At 42.5% G+C, this 23,014-nt stretch overlaps 1 protein-coding gene across 1 annotated transcript in view; it reads right to left on the bottom strand.

Annotated features, from left to right (window-relative positions):
• ITGBL1 (integrin subunit beta like 1) overlaps positions 1-23,014 on the bottom strand; it is a 256,659-nt gene that overhangs the window by 16,429 nt on the left and 217,216 nt on the right. Inside the window, exon 8 of the mRNA XM_004614046.3 lies at positions 19,765-19,881. Coding sequence (XP_004614103.3) covers positions 19,765-19,881 — 117 coding nt within the window. The remainder of the gene's footprint in view (positions 1-19,764; positions 19,882-23,014) is intronic.

Raw genomic sequence — 23,014 nt, 5'->3', positions numbered from 1 at the left:
CAGAGTCCAAAGTCATAAAGTTCCACATTACCTGGTTTCCATGTGCGAGGCTCAGCCCAAGCATGTGGAAAACGGCCTGGAGCGTGGCAGTTGGGTTGTAGAGGTCAGCTGCTGGGTCCAGCCCACCTTTTCACACTTTTAATGGCATAACTACCATTCAGCTAGCCAGCTCTAAGTAGTTTAAATAATATTCATATATCCTTATCCTTTCCCACTGCCCATCTAAAGATTTGCCAGGTACTACGTAAGCTACTTTGAAACTTTTCATCTATATAAATTACCACCATAAACCTTGCCATGATATCTTTTATGGTATTCTGGCTTAAATCTTCTCATAATACAATGTCTCTTGCCTCAAAACTATGATGTCCAGACCCACTTGACCCCATAATATGTATGGGGTAAAGTTCACTCCTGCCAGCCATCTTCACATTTTCATTTCTTGAATTGGATCTCCTGGTTACTTCCCACCCTGGCTCCCTCTCTCCTCGTGTCTCTCAACATATCAAATGAGCTCACTATGATCCCTTCACAACTTCACACTCTCAACTTCCTATGTTTGCGTGGAAAGAAGAGCCATCCTGACTCTATACATCCAGGTCCTGTTGAACTTACTCATTTCCGAAAATGTGAAAAAATATTTCTTTCAGGCCCTGTAGCTGGGCAGGGCTACATCCAATGGCTATTTCCTCCCTCTCTTTGCGGGCAGGGTATGGGTACCTGTAGAAGAGAATGCTTCTCCTGGATCTAAAGTCAACCCCAATACCATGTCTGTCTGGAAAAACATTCTAACATCTTAGAAGGAAATTCTTTTCTTTTTCTTTAATTTCTATATGAGCCACCTTATTTTTCACCATCCTTATAGAACATTTTGTCTTCTACTTTACGGTATATGGGAGTTGACCAAATAAACTCACAGCATCCTTAGATTACTAAGCACTCACACTGCCTTCTAGAGCATTTCCCCAAATAAAAATGTATTATGAGAAGACTACACTGAACCCAAGACATATTTCCAAATTATCTGGTTGATTAACTGTCAATCAAGGGCAATGGGAAATTCTTAAGTGGCTCTATTTCATTTATTTATTCTTTAGAGTAAAATTGGACTGGAGCAATAGCCCAGCGGGTAAGGCTTGCCTTGCACATGGCCTACCCGGGTTCGATTCCTCTGTCCCTCTCAGAGAGCCCAGCAAACTACTGAGAGTATCCCGCCCGCACGGCAGAGCCTAGCAAGCTCCCCATGGCATAGTTGATATGCCAAAAACAGTAACAACAAGTCTCACAATGGAGACATTACTGGTGCCTGCTTGAGTAAATCAATGAACAACAGGATGACAGTGCTATAGCACTATAGACAGTGCTTAGAGTAAAATTAGAGATAAGTCCTTGTGAAGGCCACTTATTCAATGATAGTTTATGAAATATGTTAAGTCTTGAGTTTTCCAGCAAAAACACTAGTCCACCTAAAGTTTTAAAAAGTTGTACATATTCAGAGACAGATGATCTTGGGTGCAAAGGAAGGAAGGAAGGAAGGAAGGAAGGAAGGAAGGAAGGAAGGAAGGAAGGAAGGAAGGAAGGAAGGAAGGAAGGAAGGAAGGAAGGAAGGAAGGAAGGAGGGAAGGAGGGAAGGAAGGAAGGAAGGAAGGAAGGAAGGAAGGAAGGAAGGAAGGAAGGAAGGAAGGAAGGAAGGAAGGAAGGAAGGAAGGAGGGAGGGAGGGAGGGAGGGAGGGAAGGAAGGAAGGAAGGAAGGAAGGAAGGAAGGAAGGAAGGAAGGAAGGAAGGAAGGAAGGAAGGAAGGAGGGAAGGAAGGAAGGAAGGGAGGAAGGGAGCACAAGCTAAAGTCATATGCCAATACTTTAGAGCTATGATATTTTCAGTGTTCTTGTTTCTTTATTTCCTGACCTGACCTTGACCCTGACCCTGACCCTTAAAGAGCCTCCAATGCGGCACCATTGGAAAAGATGTGTAAAGAGAAGCTTCTAAAATCTCAGGGCTAGGACGAATGGAGACATTACTGAGACTGCTTGAGAAATTTGACGATCAACGGGATGATGATGATGATGATGATGATGATGATGATGATGATGATGATGATGATGATGATGATGATGTTTCTTTAAGACTCTGGGCTAGTAAGAATTATCATCAATTTGATATAATTGGAATAATTTAATCTCAATCACCGAGGAAGGCATCTGCTTTCACTTAGGGTAGATTTGAGAATAACTCAATGGTTCTTCACAGTAATTTAATGTAGAATTTATATGCAGGGATATAGGAGACAGTATTCCATTTATTAGCTCATTTATCATACACTACCACAAAGTTAAGTTGGCATCTAGCCCAGACAATGATCAAAGCTCAGTGAAATTTAAATGAGTCATTTTGTCATTTACTTTACTCCCCTTTACGTAAAAATTTTAATAAAGCTTTCAATAATGTCTTTTTTATAAACTAATAATTTACCCATCTATTCAAGAATTATTGATGGTGCACCAGGCATCCTACCAGTTCTTTCGCTCATGGTTTGTATGGCCTACCAGAGCAAACAATAACAACACGCAAACAGACACACTTGAGCCACAAGAGAAGAAAGATGGTATAAATATATTTCAATCTTAAGAAGTAAGAACACTGTTAACAAAAGCAGTCAGGAAACTTCTCTGCAACACTCTGGGGAAAAGGAAGAGCCAGATAACCACAATGTTAGGAAAGTTAATGAGAACCTCTCAGAATGAAAATGAGAATGGCATGTTACAGCAGTGAAAAGAATCAATATGCTTGAAGAATTATGAGTAAGAAAAAAGTAAATAATCACATGGGAGAAATACTCAGAAATGGTAATATAACAAAACATATTCTTGGTGTAGTGTTTAAATTTTATTCTAAGAGGAATGGGGAATCATAGATATGTGTTAAGCAAAAGAAAGAGGTGACACCATCTATAATTTGTAGATTGATTTTGGCAGCCAGAGAGAAAAGTCCTGGGTGTTTGGGGAGGAAATAAGGAGGGAGAAAGTGAGAGAAGCTGTATCGTGGTCATCCAAGCTGAGTGTAAATGGACCACAGAGGCTGAGTGTAAATGGAGAAAAGAGGGTAGAAATCCACCATGGGGGATGTGGCTATGGGACTTGCTGTTGGATTGGTTGTGACAAATAGATAATTTCTGGATTTTGTGGCTACCAACATAGTGTAAATAAATATGCTAATTGCTAGGTATAGAATCTGCAGAAAGGAGAGGTCAAAGGCAAACTATTTTACTTTTTCATTTTTATTAGTTTTTTTTTTTTTAAGTTTTTTGGAGTACACCCAGCTATGCTCAGGGCTTAGTCCAGGCTCTACTCAGGGGCTTGAGGGACCATATGGGGTTTTAGGGATCGAATCCAGGCTTGCTGTGTGCAAGGCAAGTGCCCGGTTTGCTGTACTACATCTTTCCAGCCCCTCGATTTAATATTAAGTTTGAGATACATTTACGTCCATCAAACTGAGAGATCAAATAAGTTGTTGAGAGAAGCCGTGTGTTCAGAGGTAAGGGTAGGCCTTCTGAAGACCCCCAAAACACATGGCTTTTAGAACTTTTTCGTGAAAGACTATGCTTAGGTAAAAGGAAGTTTTGGAAAACTCCCACATTGAGGGTAGAGGAAGAAAATGAAGATAGACAAAGAAACCTCTAGTCAAGAAAGAGGAAAACATGAGGCCAGAGCAAAGTAGAATAGGTAGAGCATTTGCCTTCTACACGCCTGATCCAGGTTTGATCCCAGGCATCCTATATGGCCCCCCAGGTACTCCTGAGCATGGTCAGGAGTTACGACCCTTGAGCATTGCCAGGTTTTCCCCCACAAACAAAACAAAAGTAAAAAGCGTGAAATAAAGGAAAGATTAAAAAAAAGAGGGCAGTACAATAATCTCATCTTCTAAATAATAAGAGAAAGCATCCATAAAGGAAATCCACACACGAAACATGCCTAAAATTGAAGTTTTAAAACAAACTACAAGAATGATCTCAGTATGTGCCTCTTAAGGGGCTCAGCAGGACACCCAGGGGTGGTGGAGAGTTTGTGGGGAAACCATCTACATATGACATTGAGTCAGAAAATCTTTGGCTGGGGTAGGACTCACTGCTGCAGTTTCCTTTGTATAACAAGTGTATCTTCCAGTTCATTCTAGACAACAGACCCAGCCCGATGGACACTATGGCTGCCTTCACCCAGCTTCTCAACTTGTCACCCAGGTGAATGACCCATATTGTTCATATTTCTAGTGTCACTCATCTTGTCCAGATACATTTTTCTTGTGCCTGGAGCTCGCATTACTGATTTTTCTTCTTCTGCATTTCCCAAGGCCAAATACTCACTACAAATATGCTAGTCATGAGAATGGCAAGATAGAGTAGCTACTGGCTACACATAACCATTTGACTGATTGGATTCCAGCTTTCAGTTGCACTAGCGGCATTCCAAGTGCCTACCAGCACTTGGATCAACAGTTGCTGCTGTGTGGAATAATGCAATAGAGAATGTTTCCACTACCCCCAAATTTCTACTCGACTGTCCACTCTAGACAATCACCTTTTCCTTTTTTTCTTTTTCTTTTATTTTCTTTTATTTATCCAACTACTTTATCACTTACTATAAGAAAAGGCCATTTTTTTTTGCTTTTTGGGTCACACCCAGCGATGCACAGGGATTGCTCCTGGCTCATGCACTCAAGAATTACTCCTGGTGATGCTTGGGGGACCATATGGGATGCTGGGAATCGAACCCGGGTCAGCTCCGTGCAAGACAAACGCCCTCCCCACTGTGCTATCGCTCCAGCACCGACAATCACCTTTTCTAATGAAGCATATCAGCTCTGAGACAGTCCTATTTGCCTCAAACACTGCAGCAATGGTTTTCCTTTGGGTATGTGAAGGGATACAAATTGTTATCAGATTTCTATGTTTGTCTGCTTGATAATCGTTTCCCCCTGTTCATATTAGGATGGTCCAACTTTCTGTTTTTCCTAGGGGATGAGAGTTTCTCTGTTTAGGAAATGTCTGATTACCTGAGCATTGTCCTCCATCTCCTGGCATTGTCTAGGGGCACAATGGTAGACGAAGTAGAAGTAGAAGAGAAAATCGATTGAGCGAGGGGGTTAAGAAAGACACCATTTTTCAAAGGGCAAAAATGAAACAGATTGAACTAGTGTGTGTTCTGTCTTTTGTCCTTTTCTCTTCCTGGAAGATGGACTCTCGTTTTCTCTGAGCATGGGGATAAAATTCATTCTGGGAAGCGAGGGCAGAAGTGAAGGTATAATGCGAGCAGGGTTATGAGGGGACGCGGCAGCTAGCCGCCCCGCTGCTGGAAGAGTGACAATGCACCAGCATGATTGTGGGACCCTTACTTCAATGACCACAGTCTCAACAGGAGAGCGGGAGATCTCAGGCAAGAGTTTGTGATCTTAAGATGCCACCTCGAAGCAGATGTCCCCTACTGACAATGCCATCCAGCTCAGACAGGACAAGCTTGGTCAGCGGACGGAGGTTGCTCAGTGTGAGAATTCCAGCAGCGAAAAGGGTCACTCCCGGCAGTGAGAGCGGCTTGGAATTGCAGTTCTGAACTGAAGAACTCCCTGAAGAAATGGGAACTCATTGTGTAATTAAGAGGAGGCTCTTCATTATCCTTCCTTATTCCTTAAATTGGACTCATGGGCAGCTATTCCAGGAACAGAGAGGAAAGGAGATAAGCAATAAGCAGAGGATTTCTTATTTTCATCCTGAATCTATGGGTCCAAGTTTCTGATTAAGCAAATATTGGCTATAACAAACACGCATCAGCTAACATGTGGCTCTATTTTTTTTTGAAGGCTTAAAATCATATACAACACATACACAAAAAATACTTCCTAAATAGTTTCATTCTAGACAATGTATGTCTTTTTAGTAATAAGATTTTTAAAAACTCTATACACTTACATGTAACTTAGATTTTAATTGAAAATAAAGATATTTGGAAAGGAACCATATGTGGTCAATGATAATTTAATAAAACTCACCAATAAACTAATTAATTGAAGAATGGACTTTGGGCTACTTTTCTTTTTGCCAGCTATTTTGTGGCTCTCCTTCTAGGTTATAATTTTGCTGTAATTAAAATTGAGTCACTCAAAGTGATTTAATTACATGCATTTACCCTTAGGTACAATTTCTAATTTACCCCAGCCTGCTGAATTGGTTAGTCATCTCCAGTGTTATTGTTAGCGAGGTGGATAAACAACATTGGCTGTTAATTCCCATGCATCTGTTGATCAGATAGGTTTATGAATGTTGGAGAACTTTTGGTTTTGATTTTTATTGTGTGTGTGTTTGTGGTGGGGGGGGGCATACCCTACAGTGCTCAGGACTTACTCCTGGCTCTGCACTCATGCATTGTTCAGGGACCCTATGGAGATGCCAGGAATGGAGCCCAGGGGAACCGCATGCAAGTTAAGTGTCCCAATAGCTGTACTAAAGCTCGAGCCCATGTTGGAGAGGTTTTTGATATGCCAAAAACAGTAACAACAAGTCTCATAATGGAGACATTACCGGTGCCCACTCAAGCAAACTGATGAGCCACGGAATGACAGTGATACAAGGATGTTTCCTTATTTGCTAAAATGCTAGGCAGCCCCTGACTGAGTGACTGGGCATGGCACTCTGCCCAGTTCCTCCAGGGAAAGCAAGGCCCCGTGAACTCTTGGGTTCAGATTCTGGTGGGAAACTGGGAAAATTACCCCAGTTGGTGATTCTCTATTTTCCCGTCCTTGGATAGCATACCAGAGGCGTGGTCAGTGAGAGACCCAGTCCTGAGGAGCCTGGCTCAGTCATCGAAGGTCACCAAAGGAGGGGACCCTGCATGCACTGAACAAAATGACAGTCAGTCCTTTTCCAAGGCACAAAGTGGCTGATCTGTGTGATGCCAGCTTCCCTCCAAAATGCTGGGAGACCCAGGGATTGGGTATTGTTGGGTCTTTTTGATGAGTCTTCCCGGACCCAAATTAATGTTCTTCAAATTCACTCCCTTCATCAACAGGGTCTCTCTTTACTTCCATGACACTAATCAAACGTCATTCCTGGAAGGTCCAATTGCCTAAAGTTCCAGGCCTTTCCTCACTATTTCGTTCTCTCTCCAATTTTGCTCTCTTTCTCTCATCATAAGTCAATGAGATATGCATTACTCCACCCGCTGTATACATGAGTAAACCAATGTAGACTCTACAGGTTACTATAACAGGGTGAAAACAACCAGAATCCAAGTCTAAGTCTTGTATTATAGGAGGTTGGCATTGATCTTACTACCATAGTTCAAAATAAAAAGGTACTTCTATTTATGTTCTTACATGAAAAATGCAGACAAGTACATACATACACCTTAATATGAGTAGGTGGACTTTATACTAAATATTTAAATACACAAGGAAACATCATTGAAAATAAATCACAATAAAATACTCAAAGAATTATGCATATTTTTAATCTTTCATAAACCTAGAAACAAACCCAACAATATTTGGGGAGCGGCACACCCAGTGATATTCAGGGCTTACTCCTAGCTCTGCACTTGGGAATTACTCATGGTGGTGTTCAGGGGACCATATGGGGATGTCAGAGATGGAACCTGAATCATCCATGTGCAAGTCCCCACTCTACGATTTTTTTTTATAATTTATTTATTTTTAATTAGAGAATCACCGTGAGGGTACAGTTACAGATTTATACACTTTTGTGCTTATACTTCCCTCATACAAAGTTCGGGAACCCATCCCTTCACCAGTGCCCATTCTCCACCACCCGTAAACCCGGCGTCCCTCCCACCCTCCCCAATCCCATCTCCCCCCCACCCCACCCTGCCACTGTGGCAGGGCATTCCCTTCTGTTCTCTCTCTCTAATTAGCTGTTGTGGTTTGCAATAAAGGTGTTCAGTGGCCGCTGTGCTCAGTCTCTAGCCCTCATTCAGCCCGCAACTCCCTTCCCCCACATGGCCTTCAACTACAATGTAGTTGGTGATCGCTTCTCTGAGTTGCCCTTTCCCCGGAACGTGAGGCCAGCCGCGAAGCCATGGGGTCAACCTCCTGGTACTTATTTCTACAGTTCTTGGGTATTAGTCTCCCACTCTGATATTCTATAGACCATAGATGAGTGCAGTCTTTCTATGTCTGTCTCTCTCTTTCTGACTCATTTCACTCAGCATGAAACTTTTCATGCCCATCCACTTAACTACAAAATTCTTGACTTCCTTTTTTCTAACAGCTGCATAGTATTCCATTGTATAGATGTACCAAAGTTTCCTCAACCAGTCATCCGTTTTGGGGCATTCGGGTTTTTTCCAGATTCTGGCTATTGTAAACAGTGCTGCGATGAACATACATGTGCAGATGTTGTATCGATTGTACTTTTTTGCCTCTCTGGGATATATTCCCAGCAGTGGTATTGCTGGGTCAAATGGGAGCTCAACCTCTAGTTTTCTGAGAATCGTCCATACTGTTTTCCAAAAGGGCTGAACTAGCCGGCATTCCCACCAGCAGTGTAGAAGGGTCCCTTTCTCCCCACATCCTCTCCAACAGCGGTTGCTTTTGTTCTTTTGGAAGTGTGCCAGTCTCTGTGGTGTGAGGTGGTATCTCATGGTTGTTTTGATCTGCATCTCTCTGATGATTAGTGATGCAGAGCACTTTTTCATGTGCCTTTTGGCCATTCGTATTTCTTCCTTGGTAAAGTTTCTGTTCATTTCTTCGCCCCATTTTTTGATGGGGTTGGATGTTTTCTTTTTGTAGAGTTCAACCAGTGCTTTATATACCATTGATATCAACCCCTTATCTGATGGGTATTGTGTAAATATCCTTTCCCATTCTGTGGATAGTCTTTGTATTCTGGTCACTGTATCTCTTGCGGTGCAGAAGCTTTTTAGTTTAATGTAGTCCCATTTGTTGATCTCTGTTTTTACTAGATTGCTTAGTTCCGTGTCACCTTTGAAGATACCTTTATCTTCAATATCGTGGAGGGTTTTGCCGACCTTGTCTTCAATGTACCTTATGGTTTGTGGTCTAATGTTGAGGTCTTTAATCCATTTTGATCTGACTTTTGTGCATGGTGTCAGGTCAAGGTCTAAACCCATTTTTTTGCATGTGGTTGTCCAGTTTTGCCAGCACCATTTGTTAAAGAGGCTTTCCTTGCTCCACTTCACATTTCTTGCTCCCTTATCAAAGATTAGATGATCATACATTTGGGGTTGTGTGTAGGGATATTCCACCCTGTTCCATTGGTCTACGGCTCTGCCTTTGTTCCAGTACCATGCTGTTTTAATTGTTACTGCTTTGTAGTAAAGATTGAGGCTGGGGAGGGTGATGCCTCCCATCATCTTTTTCCCAAGAATTGTTTTAGCTATCCTTGGACGTTTGTTATTCCATATGAATTTTAGGATTGCTTGATCCATTTCTTTGAAGAATGTCATGGGTATACATATTGGGATCGCATTGAATCTGTATAATGCTTTAGGGAGTATTGCCATTTTGACAACATTGATTCTCCCTATCCACGAGCAGGGTATATGTTTCCATTTCCTCATGTCCTCTTTGATTTCATGGAGTAGCGTTATGTAGTTTTCTTTGTAAAGGTCTTTTACTTCCTTGGTTAAGCTGATTCCGAGGTACTTGATTTTCTGGGGCACAATTGTGAATGGGATTGCTTTTTTCATGTCCCTTTCCTCTGCCTCATTGTTTGCATATATGAAGGCCATGGATTTTTGGGTATTGATTTTGTAGCCTGCAACTTTACTGTATAAGTCTATTGTTTCTAAGAGTTTCTTAGTAGAGGTTTTAGGCTTCTCTAGATATAGTATCATGTCGTCTGCAAATAGTGAGAGTTTGATTTCTTCCTTTCCTATCTGGATGCCCTTAATCTCTTTTTCTTGTCTAATAGCTATCGCAAGTACTTCCAGTACTATATTGAAGAGGAGTGGTGAGACCCACTCTACGATTTTTCCATTCTGCATTTTCTTTAGCTATTACTTGGGGGTGAACTTATGGGTGATTTAAACTTTGTTCTTTATATTTTTAAAAGTATTCAAAAGAAAAAGCATTCATTTAAAATGTTTGGTGATACCATAAAATCCACATATGAGAAAAATAAATCAAGGTAAAATAATGTTATAAATTACAAACAGTTTGAAAAAATACTTTTCCAAAGATAGATTTAAGAGTTGTTAAGAAATAATTCTGTATGACAGAAAATTAAATATATTACTTCAACATAGCTAATACTTTTTTTTAACCTCTGTGTTTGTGATTAGTCTTCCTGGGCCTATATTAATGTTCCTCAATTCACTCACCTCTAATATTCGAGACTGTTTGAGACTACTCAAGACTCAAGTCAAATGTTAACTCTAAATTGAGGAATACTCTGATCATAAACTGAAATTGATATCACTCCCTTTTCTTCTCCCACCTTCTTCTTTTCTCCATCTATCCACCTCTATCGTAGGTTTATTAACAGTTATCTCCATTACTAATATATGTATTAAAAATTACTTAACAGAAACTCTTATTCTAAATTTGAGGTTATAAGAATTTGAAAATTTAATATTCATAAGAATTGATAGGCTGGAGAGATAGATAATAGTGAAAGAGCTTGTCTTGCATGCAGCTGACCCAAGTTTGATCCATGGCACTGGGTGACTATATCATCACCCCAGCACTGCTAAGAGTTTTGGGGCCATGCACAGAGGCAAGAGAGCTGAGTGATGCATAGAAACAAACAAAATAATTATACTGCTGTGAATAAAAGAGATACAAGATGACAGTCAAGTGTCCTGATGTTATAATGAAAATCCTGCAATATAGAGGAAATAAAAAGTAATCTCAGAAAGACTTCCTAAGGAAATGACTTGGAATACTGTGGAAAAACTGCATAAATAATGTGGCATTCAGGAGAAGGGAGGATATGGAGCAGAATACTCTCAGCTAAAAGAGACAAAAGTTGGGGCTGGAGCGATAGTACAGCAGGTAAGTTGTTTGCCTTGCACGCAGCCGATCCGGGTTCGGGTTCGATTCCCAGCATCCCATATGGTCCCTCGGGCACCGCCAGGAGTAATTCCTGAGTGCAGAGCCAGGAGTAATCCCTGAGCATCACTGGGTGTGACCAAAAAAAAAATTTAAAAAAATAAAATAAAAGACAAAATTTAATATATGTTAATTTAATATATCCTTTTATATATGTCTGTTGTCTTCTATGAGAAATGTATAGTTCAATAGATGGAGAAAGTGGGTACAATAAAATCATGTCTCTTCCATCCTTAACTGCACAAGCAGATTGGGTGTCCTTGATTCCCTCCTGCCTCTTTTATTTATTTTTTTTTGCCATCTCCAGCAGTTATTGTCCTGTGACAGTCATAATTAGTGAACGGGATATAATGGGTCCGCACTCCCTCTCCTGCTTGCTGCTGATCTGAATGCGCATGCCTCTGCAGTGCCACACCCATGTCCCCTAAGTCCCTAGGGATCTTCTCTCAACTTCTTCTATCACTGGTTGACTTAGTCTTCCCGGTCAGCGCCTGTCCAGCATCTTCATCCTCTAGTTGGTGCAGAAACAGGTGCCCAAGGAGCATACGGCCCCTCTGTGCCCGCAGCACTTAGCTTGGAGATACATATATGTGGAGAGAAACACGGAGGGGATCAGAGTCTCCTATTTTAAACCAATAAAACGCTATGGCCGCATAGTGTCCTCCAGCCCTGGCCCTCTGTAGATACTACTGAGATCATGACTAGTAGCCGCTGAAACCCAGGAAAGCTCAATAATTCAACTGGTCCCAAACCAGGATCCCCCACGTGTGCATGAGGCTGGTTCTGCGCAGAGGAGGAGGGGTGAAAAGAGCGGAGAAGTGTGGGGGAAACGCACTGGAATTGTGGAGTAAGGAAATCGCAGGAAGCTTGAGGGAGCTTTTCTGTGGAGCCCGGGTTCCCAGGGAGCACGGTTTTCAAGGGGATTAAATCCATTGCCGGCAGAAAATACAGGAACAAACAGCAAAGCCCTCTCCTTGCTGGAAGAGATAAGTGATGCCTGGGCTCCCAGGGCGGGCGCTCTTTCTTTCTAGGTTCCGCTACGCCTTCTCCCGGACCCTGAGCACCATCTTCTCGGGAGAATATGGGCCAGGATAGACCTGGCTTCCTCCGCTCTGCAGAGACTGCTCAGAAGGAGGCAAGCTCTGGCTTATCTTCTCTTCAGATGACACAGACAAGACGCATATAAATGAGATTCATAATGCACAGGTATGGAACCTTATCTGCTTTCCAAGATGTGTTGCCTGGAGGGATAGAGACTCTCTTTAAGAGAGAGTTTAATCCTTAAATATAGCTTCTAAAAACCACTGCAAGGGACCTATCTATCAACAAAGTAATGTTTGCTTGTTGTAAAGCAAAAATATAACCTCATTCATAATCCTTTCCGATCTAGTTGAATTTAATTTTTTTTCCATTGGCAGAACACCTTGCAGTGCTCATGGGTTATTGCTGGTTCGGTGCTCAGGGGTCATTGCAGGGCACTCAGATGCCCAAGCAGTGATTGGTACCAGGGATCAAAACTAGATCAAATGCATACAAAGCACCTTAACTCTGGCACTACATATTTGGCCCTAATCTAGTTGAAATGTGTCAATTATGGATCATTATAGTTAGGAACAGTATTGTCCAGTAACACTGGCCTATACCATGGTCCAGTGTTTTCAGGGAACTGGAGTTAACTAATGGTTTAATTGATTGCAACAAGGTAAAATGTGCTTCAGAATACTTTCTACAATCTATCTCCATTTCTGTCTGTTTTCCATGTAAGTGAAGCCAATGTTATACATGAGGATAAGGTGACTCCTCATGTCCTCAGTTACTGTCCAGTATTGCACTATCTCCTATGTAGGTTGGATTATAATAAATAAATTGTGATTTCCCTGGATGGTGGATGGCCCACAAGATCTAGGTGATGTGAACCCTTTTATTATTATTATTATTATTATTATTATTATTATTAATTATTATTGGGCTGGAGCGATAGCACAGCGGTTGGGCATTCGCCTTTCATGCGGCTGACCCGAGTTCGATTCCTCAGCCCCTCTCGGAGAGCCCGGCAAGCTACCGAGAGTGTGGAGCCCGCACAGCAGAGCCTGGCAAGCTACCTGTGCGTATTGGATATGCCAAAAACAGTAACAATAAGTCTATCAATGAGAGACATTACTGGTGCCCGCTCGAACAAATCGATGAGCAACGGGATGACAGTGAGAGTGCTTATTATTATTATAATTATTATTATTATTATTTGTTAGATATCATTGGTTTGTCCTTTCTCCCTTGCCACAGAGTTTGGGCTTGACTGGTAATAATCTCTAAACAATTCTAGACTTCATTGGTATATCCTGCTCCCCTGGCCACTAAGAGCTTAGGTATATCAGTCACGCCCATCAAGGTGCTCCCGAGTCACTCCCATTTCCTTGTTTAACTATTATCACTTCTATGCTCCCTTCCCCAACTAGTCATTCAGCCCTTCCCCTAATCAAACTCTGTTAATCTGTATGGTCAGACCTCACTAGGACAGTGAACTTGTATTGTAAGTTAATATTGTCTTTGTCCTCTCTTATGTCTTTTCAATAGTTTACTTTAAAACAATATCCTTTTTGTATGGACAAAGAAAGACATTTGTTAATATGCTTTGGTAACATGGGATTTAATGGGCTTCAAATATTATTCACTCCCGGGCATCTGCTTTCTGGACCTAAGCCTTAGCTGCCCTTACTTCCTAGCACCCCCAAAAGCATGGTCCCGATGAGGGACGGGATGGACTCAGGGCAAGCGGTGAGTTATGTGCTACCCTGGCATCGAGATGGGCCTGGCCAAAGTGCCTAATGCTTAACTATATGTTAAGAGCTTGGTCATGGACATGTCATGTAATGATCCAAAAGCAATGGCGAGACTAGGACCCTGCTGGGGATAGGAAAGACTAATCTGGCCTGAGCACTGTAGTCTAAGATCAAGGTGACCCCAGGAGAGCAATTCTTTAAGCTTAATGCATTTCTTGCTATGTCCATACAAAATGATTAATAATATGAATACTTATATGTTAGTTCATCAAGGAGAGGAGAGACACACCCATGGGATTCTGCTCTTGGGCGGGTGTCGTGCTGAAAGAGTATCTGTCCTAGAAGGAGCATCCCCTGAGGGATAGAACTTTACCCCCTATTGATTGTAACCACACCTATGTGTAAGCCCCAACCCCTAATTCTTGGGGATTTAACTAGGCTGAAAGAGTGGGCTGGGGTCGAGTCCCAGAGCTAGTTCCAGGGCCAGTCCTGGGGCCTGTCCCCGGCCAGTCCCAGTGTGAGTCCCAGTGCCAGATCTGGAGAAGCTAGATCGAGATCCAGATCCAGAGGAGAAGGAGAATGAAGTAGGATGGGGGAGGGAGAAGCAGGAGGAGAATCAGAGGAGAATGGAGATGGGAATGGAATAAACTGCAACTGAGACCAACCAGCCTGGCTCCGTTCCTTCCTTCGCCTGCCTCATCATCGCCATCAACCTCCGCGGTGTGGTGCCCGCGCCCACTCCTTTTTCTTTTTGTGTTTTTACACAATTATTATTATTATTATTATTACTGTTATTATTATTACTTGCTTTTTTAAAACTAAATCACCATGAGCTACAGTTAGAAAACTTTCATGCTTGAGCTTCAGTCATACAATGATGGAACACCCTTCACCAGTGCATATTCTCTGCCACCAATGTCCCCGGTATCCCTCCCCACACCCCCCTTTAGTGTTGCCTCACTATTTAAAGGAGTTTCTTAGACCATCTGTCATGAGAGCTGGGGGGATATTTCAGAGCTGAGGTCACAATGCACCAACTTCTTCCTAACCGTTTTGTTATTCCCACCCCCTGGCTGTCACCTGACCTCTCTGCCTGGAGCTTGTTGCCAGCCAACAAGTCTGCACCTGGAAGGTCGCAGGACTGGATGTGCAGGTAGCAGTTCCCCAGGGATGGCTGAGAGGAATCTAAGAGACCTGTGTGCTGCACGGGCTTCAAGTGCTTCACCTAGTGAACTGGAAAAAAGCACTAACTCAGCAACAACTGGATTACTAAAACATCTTTTATAGATTTGTGAGTTTTGTGGTTTTGTTTTTTAAGAATTTTTGGGTTTTTTGTTCGTTTGTTTGGTTGGTTGGTTTAATGTAGGCACCACAGTTTACAAAGTTGAGGTTCCGCTATATACAGTTTTCACCCGTGTCATCTCCCCCCAGCAATGTCCCTAGCTTTCCTCCAGCACGCCTCCTTCACAGGCACATTTCCAAGTTTTGTTATTCTAGTCTGGGTCAGAAATTTCAGTCTCCTTGGTTCTTTGGGTCAGATATACAGTGAAACACCACTTCACCACTGGTGTGTCCTTTTCGGTTCGGTTTTGTTTGGGGGCCACACCCAGTAATGCTTAAAGGTTACTCCTGGCTCTGCACTCAGGAGTTACTCCTAGTAGTGTGCAGGGGATCAGAGGGGGTGCCAGGAACTGAACCCAGGTTCAGTGAAGCCGTCACCCTACTCCTGCACTGTTTCCCCAGCCGCACCCCAGCCGTCTTCCTTTCCTTGCTCATTTCCCATCCCTCTATCAGTATCTCCTTCATCTCCCTCTAAATTATTTGCATGCAAATCCTATCTCGGTACCTGAAATCCAAGAGTTTCTCTACAAGGAGTTCTAGCCTTTATATTATATTTTTATTCAAGTGGATATTAAAGAAAATATGTCAGTGTATATTATTAAATTTCTTCTTGTAAAGCAAGCAATTGTTTTTTGATTTAGTTATTTTCTCTTACTGGTTTGGTTAATTGAAGTTAATTCACACCCCCTCAAATCAGAGGTAACTCGCAGTAGAAGAACAAAAGTCAAATTTTAGACATGCAGAGTGAAAAACTTGTCAAAAAATTGACACTTTATGAAGGATTGTCCCGCTTCCTCTGTTAATGTTTGAGCTCATTGAACAGGGAGAATTATAATATGCTTTCATCTTTGATTCCCTTCCTAAATTTGGAAAGAAAAATACATCTTTTCCCTTGGAAGTTCACTCAAAGTAAGATATACATATATGTACATATATATGTATATATGTATGTGTATATATACTTCATTATAAGACACTTCCTACCCATTTTCCGTAATTACCACACCATATTTGATAAAGTTTAGACAATAGGCAAAAATCATAGAGAGTAATATATATATATATATATATGTACATGTGTGTGTATGTATACCTCTCGGAGAGCCCAGCAAGCCTCCGAGAATATCCCACCCATGTGGCAGAGCCTGGCAAGCTACCTGTGGCATATTCGACATGTCAAAAACAGTAACAACAAGTCTCACAATGGAGATGTCACTGGTGCCCTCTCGAGCAAATAGAATACATATATATATATATATATATATATTCTTTCTCTCTCTATATATATAATCATCATCATCATCATCCCATTGATCGTTGAATTTCTCGAGCAGTCTCAGTAAGGTCTCCATTCATCCTAGCCCTGAGATTTTAGAAGCCTCTCTTTACTTGTCCTTCCCAAGATGCTGCACTGGAGGTTCTTTCAGGGTCAGGGGAATGAGACCCAGCATTGTTACTAGTTTTGGCATATGAATATACCATAGAGAGAGGCTCTCCCATGTGGGCAGGAAACTCTCCGTAGCTTGCCAGGTTCTCTCAGAGAGAGAAGTAGAAACCATATATATATATATATATATATATATATATATATATATATATGGTTTCTGTAACATCAACCATTCCCATTCCAATCTGGACAAGATACAGATACTCTTATCAATGGGAAAATACTATGATGTAAAATTAGAGATGCATAGATAGTACTTTCTATGTTCCAGGCCAGGACTCCACACCAGGCTGTTTTCACTTGGGGTGCCCCAGAGGGGTGCAGGTGAGAACCTTCCCCACCCCAAGGGACCCAGCCTCAGCAGCTGGCCTACACTAACCAACCACCACCATGCTCCTGGCCGCTTTCCGGACCGCACAGATGCTTCATTATAAGACACTTCCTACCCATTTTCCATAATTACCACACCATATTTGATAGAGTCAAACAGTAGGCAACAAACCATAGAGAGTTATATACCTCTCGGAGAGCCCAGCAAGCTACCAAGAGCATCCTGCCCACACAGGCAGAGCCTGGCAAGCTACCCATGGCGTATTTGATATGCCAAAAACAGCAATGATAGGTCTTATTGCCGTGATCCTGAAAGAGCCTCCAATCATTGGGAAAGACAAGTAAGGAGAGGCTGCTAAAATCTCAGGGCTGGGAGGAACAGAGACATTATAGCACCTGCTCAAGTAAATCGAGGAACAATGGGATGACAGTGATACAGTGATACAGTGATACAGTGATGTTCCAGGCCATGTGTGTGTGTGTGTGTGTGTGTGTGTGTGTATGTGAGAGAGAGAGAGAGAGACATTCTATAGTTAATCAGTTAATGTGCCTAACAAAAAAATTATAATGATGAGTTTAGATATTTCTAGTGAGTATCACCAGAGAGGAAAGGAAGGATATAAACTAAGGGTAACGTGGAGATAAAATCAAAAACAGTTTGCTGTTACTCTGGGGAAAGCTGTAAAATGCAGATCTGTGAATTGAATGTCACAGCCCAAATCCTGGATCTGCCACTTTCAGTGAGGGGACATTAACACCTCAGCCTTCGCCTCACTTTCCCATTTGTGAAGGCAGAGAGAGGAGGAGCAGCCCCCCCCAGGGCTATCACCTTGAGGATGGGGTGAGATAAGCCACAGAACAAAATGGTTATTAAGGAGAGCCTTTTCCCAGGGCTCGCAGGGACGGAGAGAAGAGCATGGTATTGATCAAATAAAAAAAAATGTTTTGTAGCTGGTTCAAGAGCAAATAGAGAGTTAGATTGTGTGGGTGTTAGATGATAAAACAACTGGCCAGAGGCAACAGAATCTGATTATCGGGCTCCAGAATTGAGCTTACCATGATGAGGTGTTGGGTGATGGTTAAGGAGAAAGCACTCTGGAGAAGTGCTAGAACTTTTTTCCCAGTGTTAGAACATTGGAAAACTATGCCTCTGATTTAGGGAGCGATTTGCTTCTAACATTGGACCAATTCTTCACTGTCACTGTTACTGTCATCCTGTTGCTCATCAATTTGTTCGAGCGGGCACCAGTAACATCTCTCATTGAGAGACTTATTATTACTGTTTTTGGCATGTCCAATACGTACGGGTAGCTTGCCAGGCTCTGCCTCGCAGGGTCGATACTCTCAGTAGCTTGCCAGGCTCTCCGAGAGGGGCAGAGGAATCGAACACGGGTCGGCCTCGTGAAAGGAGAAAGCCCAACCGCTGTGCTATCGCTCCAGTGAGCATGAAACCCTACTATTAACTGTACTGTCAGGACTGGAGAGAGTAGAGTGCATAGGGTGCTTGCCTTGCATGCGGCAGACCCAGGTTTGATCCTTAGCATCCCACGGTAAGGATCATATGGTCTTTAGAGGGCTGGAGAACTAATTCCTGAGCACAGACCTAGGAGGACCCCCCTGAGCATTTCGAGGTGTGCTCCCCCAAATAAAAACAGAAAGACATAGTGTAGATCATGTTGGGAAAAAAAAAAAGATGATGGCCCAGCCTTGCTATAAGCTGAATGTACATAGTGAAGTTGTAGGTACTTTGCTCACTCCACTCTATTCTGGCTGTAGGATCCCTCTCTTAAAGCAACACACTTAAATTATCTTGGTAGGAGTCCACGCCAAGTTCACCTAAATTGTATTGGAATGGGGAAGAAACTGTAAGGAGCTCAAAGCTTCCCACAATCTGAAGTCTCTCAAGACTGAAGCAAGACTCTTCTCAACCTAGTTTTCACTCCAGGAAGAGGCTGGAATAGCGACTGTGTGCCTTCTACCTCTGGGGCTGTCCTCTCTGCTGTTACCGTGGCTGACTCCCTCTTCTGCCTCATCCTCTCTCCGCACAGTTCATTACTTTCAGTATGCTCTTTCTTTGGGTCCCAGCACCATCACGACGATTGCACCAACAATGGTTTCTATCATTCAAACTAGCCTCCATCCGTATAGCTATTTTTTCAAGTTTGTAGAAATTCTTCCTTTTCCATCAGATTTTCATTTTTGCTTAGTTTTTGTTTTGGGGTCACATCCAGTGTTGCTGAGGGCTTCCTCCTGGCTTTGGTCTCAGGAATCATTTCTGCCAGGATTCAATATGCCAAAAACAGTTAACAAGTCTCAAAGTGGAGACGTTACTGGTGCCCGCTCGAGCAAATTGATGAGCAACGGGATGACAGTGACAGTGACAGTGACAGTTTGAGGGCCTATATGAGATGTCAGGAATTAAACCCTGGGTCTGCTGCATGCAAGGCAAGTGCCTTCATCCCTATACTATCTCTCTTTTTTCCGCTCCCCACGTCAGTTTTTAAGGCGTGGTAATGAAAATTCTCCCAAACAATTCAGTTGTCACAAAGTTTATATTCCTGGCACTGAGTCTCAGCAATCCTAGAGGGACAGTGTCAGTGAACTTCCCAAAGCTCAAATCCATAACTGAAAAAATGAAAATGCAATCGCATAGGACAGGCCTAATTGCATATAGCTGTTTGAACTGTGCGTGACTCTTTGCTCTTTTTTTCCCTTTGAGCATAAATGTTTTTGAAGGATGGGGGGATCAGGATGGGGGTGCATGTAAGTTACAAAGCTGAAGGAAACGCTCACCTCCACACACCACCCCCTCCAGGTCCTCACAGCGCCGATCGTCGCACTCACAGGTCTTGCCGTACACCTTGCGATCTCCCGGTGGGTAGCAAGTGCAGCTGCCACATTCGCACTTACCTGCAAGAGACAAAGGGAGCAAGTCACAGGCTTTCCGCAGGAACAGGCTTTCTATTAAAGCCAAATCTCCGGAGCCAGCTCTGGGCTATGCCTGATAATAGTTCAGCAAATAACTCCTGACCGCCCTGCAGTAGGCTGAAGGTCAAGCACGTATACCAAAGGGTAGTGGTTAAAGTGACCATTCTTGGTGCAGTTCATTCTTCTGCACTAGGCTACTCCTTGATTTATTCATCCTGGAGGGGGAAAAAATACCTATTATACTCTCTATTTTGGGTGGAGGATTTTGTTAAATAAAACTGCACCCAGTTTAGATATTTTGGCATTGTTCATCATCGTGTTTCCATTTAAAGATTTTTTTCCCAGCACATTTAAAATAAAATTATTTGAGGGGCTGGAGAGACCGTACAGCATGCAAGGCACTTTCCTTGCATGCAGTCAACCCACATTCAATCCCCTGCATCTTGCATAAACCTCCATGCACCTCCAGGAGTTAATCCTGAGTGCTGAGCCCAGAGTAAGCCATCAGCATCACCAGGTGTGGCCCCAAAACAAAGATTATCCGAGGCACTGTGATTTACAATGGGAAAACAATCATGTTAACGGCAGGGTTTTATGCATATTAAGGATACTTTTATTGTGCTCCTATCTGCCAAATAAGGAAAAAAGTGCTTATAGGTTCTTTTCAATGTGATATTTTCAAGATTAATTGTAATCTGAAGACAGACAAACAGACTCAGGACTGGAGTGATAGCACAGCAGGTAGGCAGTTTGCCTTGCACACTGCCAACCGGGGTTCGATTCCTCCATCCCTCTCGGAGAGCCTGGCAAACTACCAAGAGTATCCCACCCACATGGCAGCACCTGGCAAGATACCTGTGGTGTATTAGATATGCCAAAAACAGTAACAACTTTCCAAATGGAGATGTCACTAGTGCCCGATTGAGCAAATCCATGAACACCAAGAGGACAGTGCTATATACAGTGCTAATTGAAGTCAATTGTATAGTTCTTGGAGCTCATTTTACTACACAACATGTGCCAAGCACTGACCTAAATCGATTATGATGACTGAAGATTTCAAAGTACAGACAGTCTTTGGAACATATTCAGTTCATAGTTGGGGAATTCTTTACCCGTTATCATGACACTCACATTCATCATTATTTCTATAAGGATCTGTCTACCACTCCAATTCCTTGAAGTACATCATTCTGTTGTCATAAAGCCATGCGTTGACAAGCATTATTACTCTCATTTGACTAAACAGGAAGCAGAGGCATATTGAAGCCAACATGCTTTCCATGGAGAATCATTTTGTAAGGGACAGATTTAAACTCAGTAACCATACTCCATCTGCAGATACTCATAACTCAACACCGGGAGACTGCATGAGAAAGCAAATTCCTTTTCTTCTGAGGAACTGATACTAGTATGCCAGAAATTCAGCTGCATCACACCCCTGAGACATCTGTTCCTCTCTGTCATTAGTGCAAGCATCATAATTACACACCCACTAAAATGATGGTAAGAGGCTTCAGCGCTGACCCCAATGCTGTTAGTTATTCTGTTGCTGCATTTGTGGCTTGTTAGAGAAGTTCTGAGTTGGTAGATGATGGAAGACAGAAAAATTAGTATTTTAAATCATATAATTTCAAGCTGTAATTAAAGATAATCTAATGTGGTGATTCATAATCCTTGCAGGCAGAAGTGGTAAGGTGAAAGATAATGGTGATGGATAAAATTCTCTGATTGCCATTTAACAAGCCTTTATTTCTACTTGGAGGCAATCCCAAATTCAGCAAGTGGCAGAGATTTTTAACCCCTAGTGACACTCCCTTTGTCCAAGCCGGGCCCTATGGCAAGAAAGAAGACACCAGCCCTCTTGGCCCTTGTTAAAGTTTGGACTTGGGTTTTTTTGTTTGTTTGTTTGTTCTATTTTAATTTTGTTTCTTTGTGTTTTTACTTCTGGCTCTATACTCAGGAATTACTCCTGGTGGTGCCTGGGAGACAATATGGGATACTGGGAATCAAATGCAGGTCAGACTAACGCCCTGTTCACTGTGCCATGGCTCCGGCCCCCGGATGGCGTGCTTTAGAGAGTATGTGAAGGCAAAGGATGGGTGAGCAATCCACACGGAGCCCAGCACAAAGCAGGGTCGGTTATGGTGGGCGCCCCTTTCCCTTGGGAATGGCTTGATCTGATTGTCCAAGCTTGTGTTCCGAGTCCCACATCCTTCTAATAAAATCCCTTTTCATCGTGGTTTATAAAATTGGGTTTCCTTTGTTCTCAGTCGATATCATGAACCGGTCGGCCTCAGACTTCTCCCTGGAGAAATGCACTAACACACGTTTATTTTGTGGGGGAAAATGTCCCAAGGATTGATGACACTGCACAACGTGGTTAAGAGAGAAGGAAGCTCAGTGCCCGAAATCAGTGTTCACCAGTGGGTCCATTGGTGCTAGGAATCAGCTATGCTAAGCCCTGGGTACTTTCTGGGGTTCAGGAGCACACTGATCCTCATACATTGGATGCATACATGAGAGCAGATGTCCAGACTGTCGAAAGAGAAAAACTATACAATCATCAGCAATATGTCAGGGTATGGGGTTAGCTGGGCTGGAGTGATAGCACAGCAGTAGGGCATTTGCCTTGCACTCAGCTGACTTGGGTTCGATTCCTCTGCCCCTCTCGGAGAGCCTGGCAAGCTACCAAGAGTAGCTTGCCTGCACAACACAGCCTGGCAAGCTACTCATGGTCTATTTGATACGCCAAAAACAGTAACAAGCTTCAAAATGGAGACGTTACTGGTGCCCGCTAGAGCAAATCGAAGAGCAACGAGATGACAGTGACAGTGACAGTGACAGACTGGAAGTTATCTTCAAAGAGAAATAAATCAACAAAAATATGATGAGGTTAATGGGGTTAGCTAGTCCCTCATGGTTAGATATGGTAGTTATGAATCACTTTATTCCTGGGAAAATACAGTCAATGACAGTTGTGATTTTTAAGTTTGAGAACATGTTACTTATGATGTTAATTTTATTAGCATTTTAGGTATGTAGTAAGTCACTTGAAGATACATTAAGTTTGTTGTGTCTTTACCTCTTGAAAAAAAGGGTGAACTATGTGCTA

Source organism: Sorex araneus, chromosome 1 (genome assembly GCF_027595985.1).
Source record: "Sorex araneus isolate mSorAra2 chromosome 1, mSorAra2.pri, whole genome shotgun sequence".
Classification (NCBI taxonomy): domain Eukaryota; kingdom Metazoa; phylum Chordata; class Mammalia; order Eulipotyphla; family Soricidae; genus Sorex; species Sorex araneus.
The sequence above is the reverse complement of the archived record's forward strand: the minus strand, read 5'-3'. Positions and strand labels throughout refer to the sequence as shown.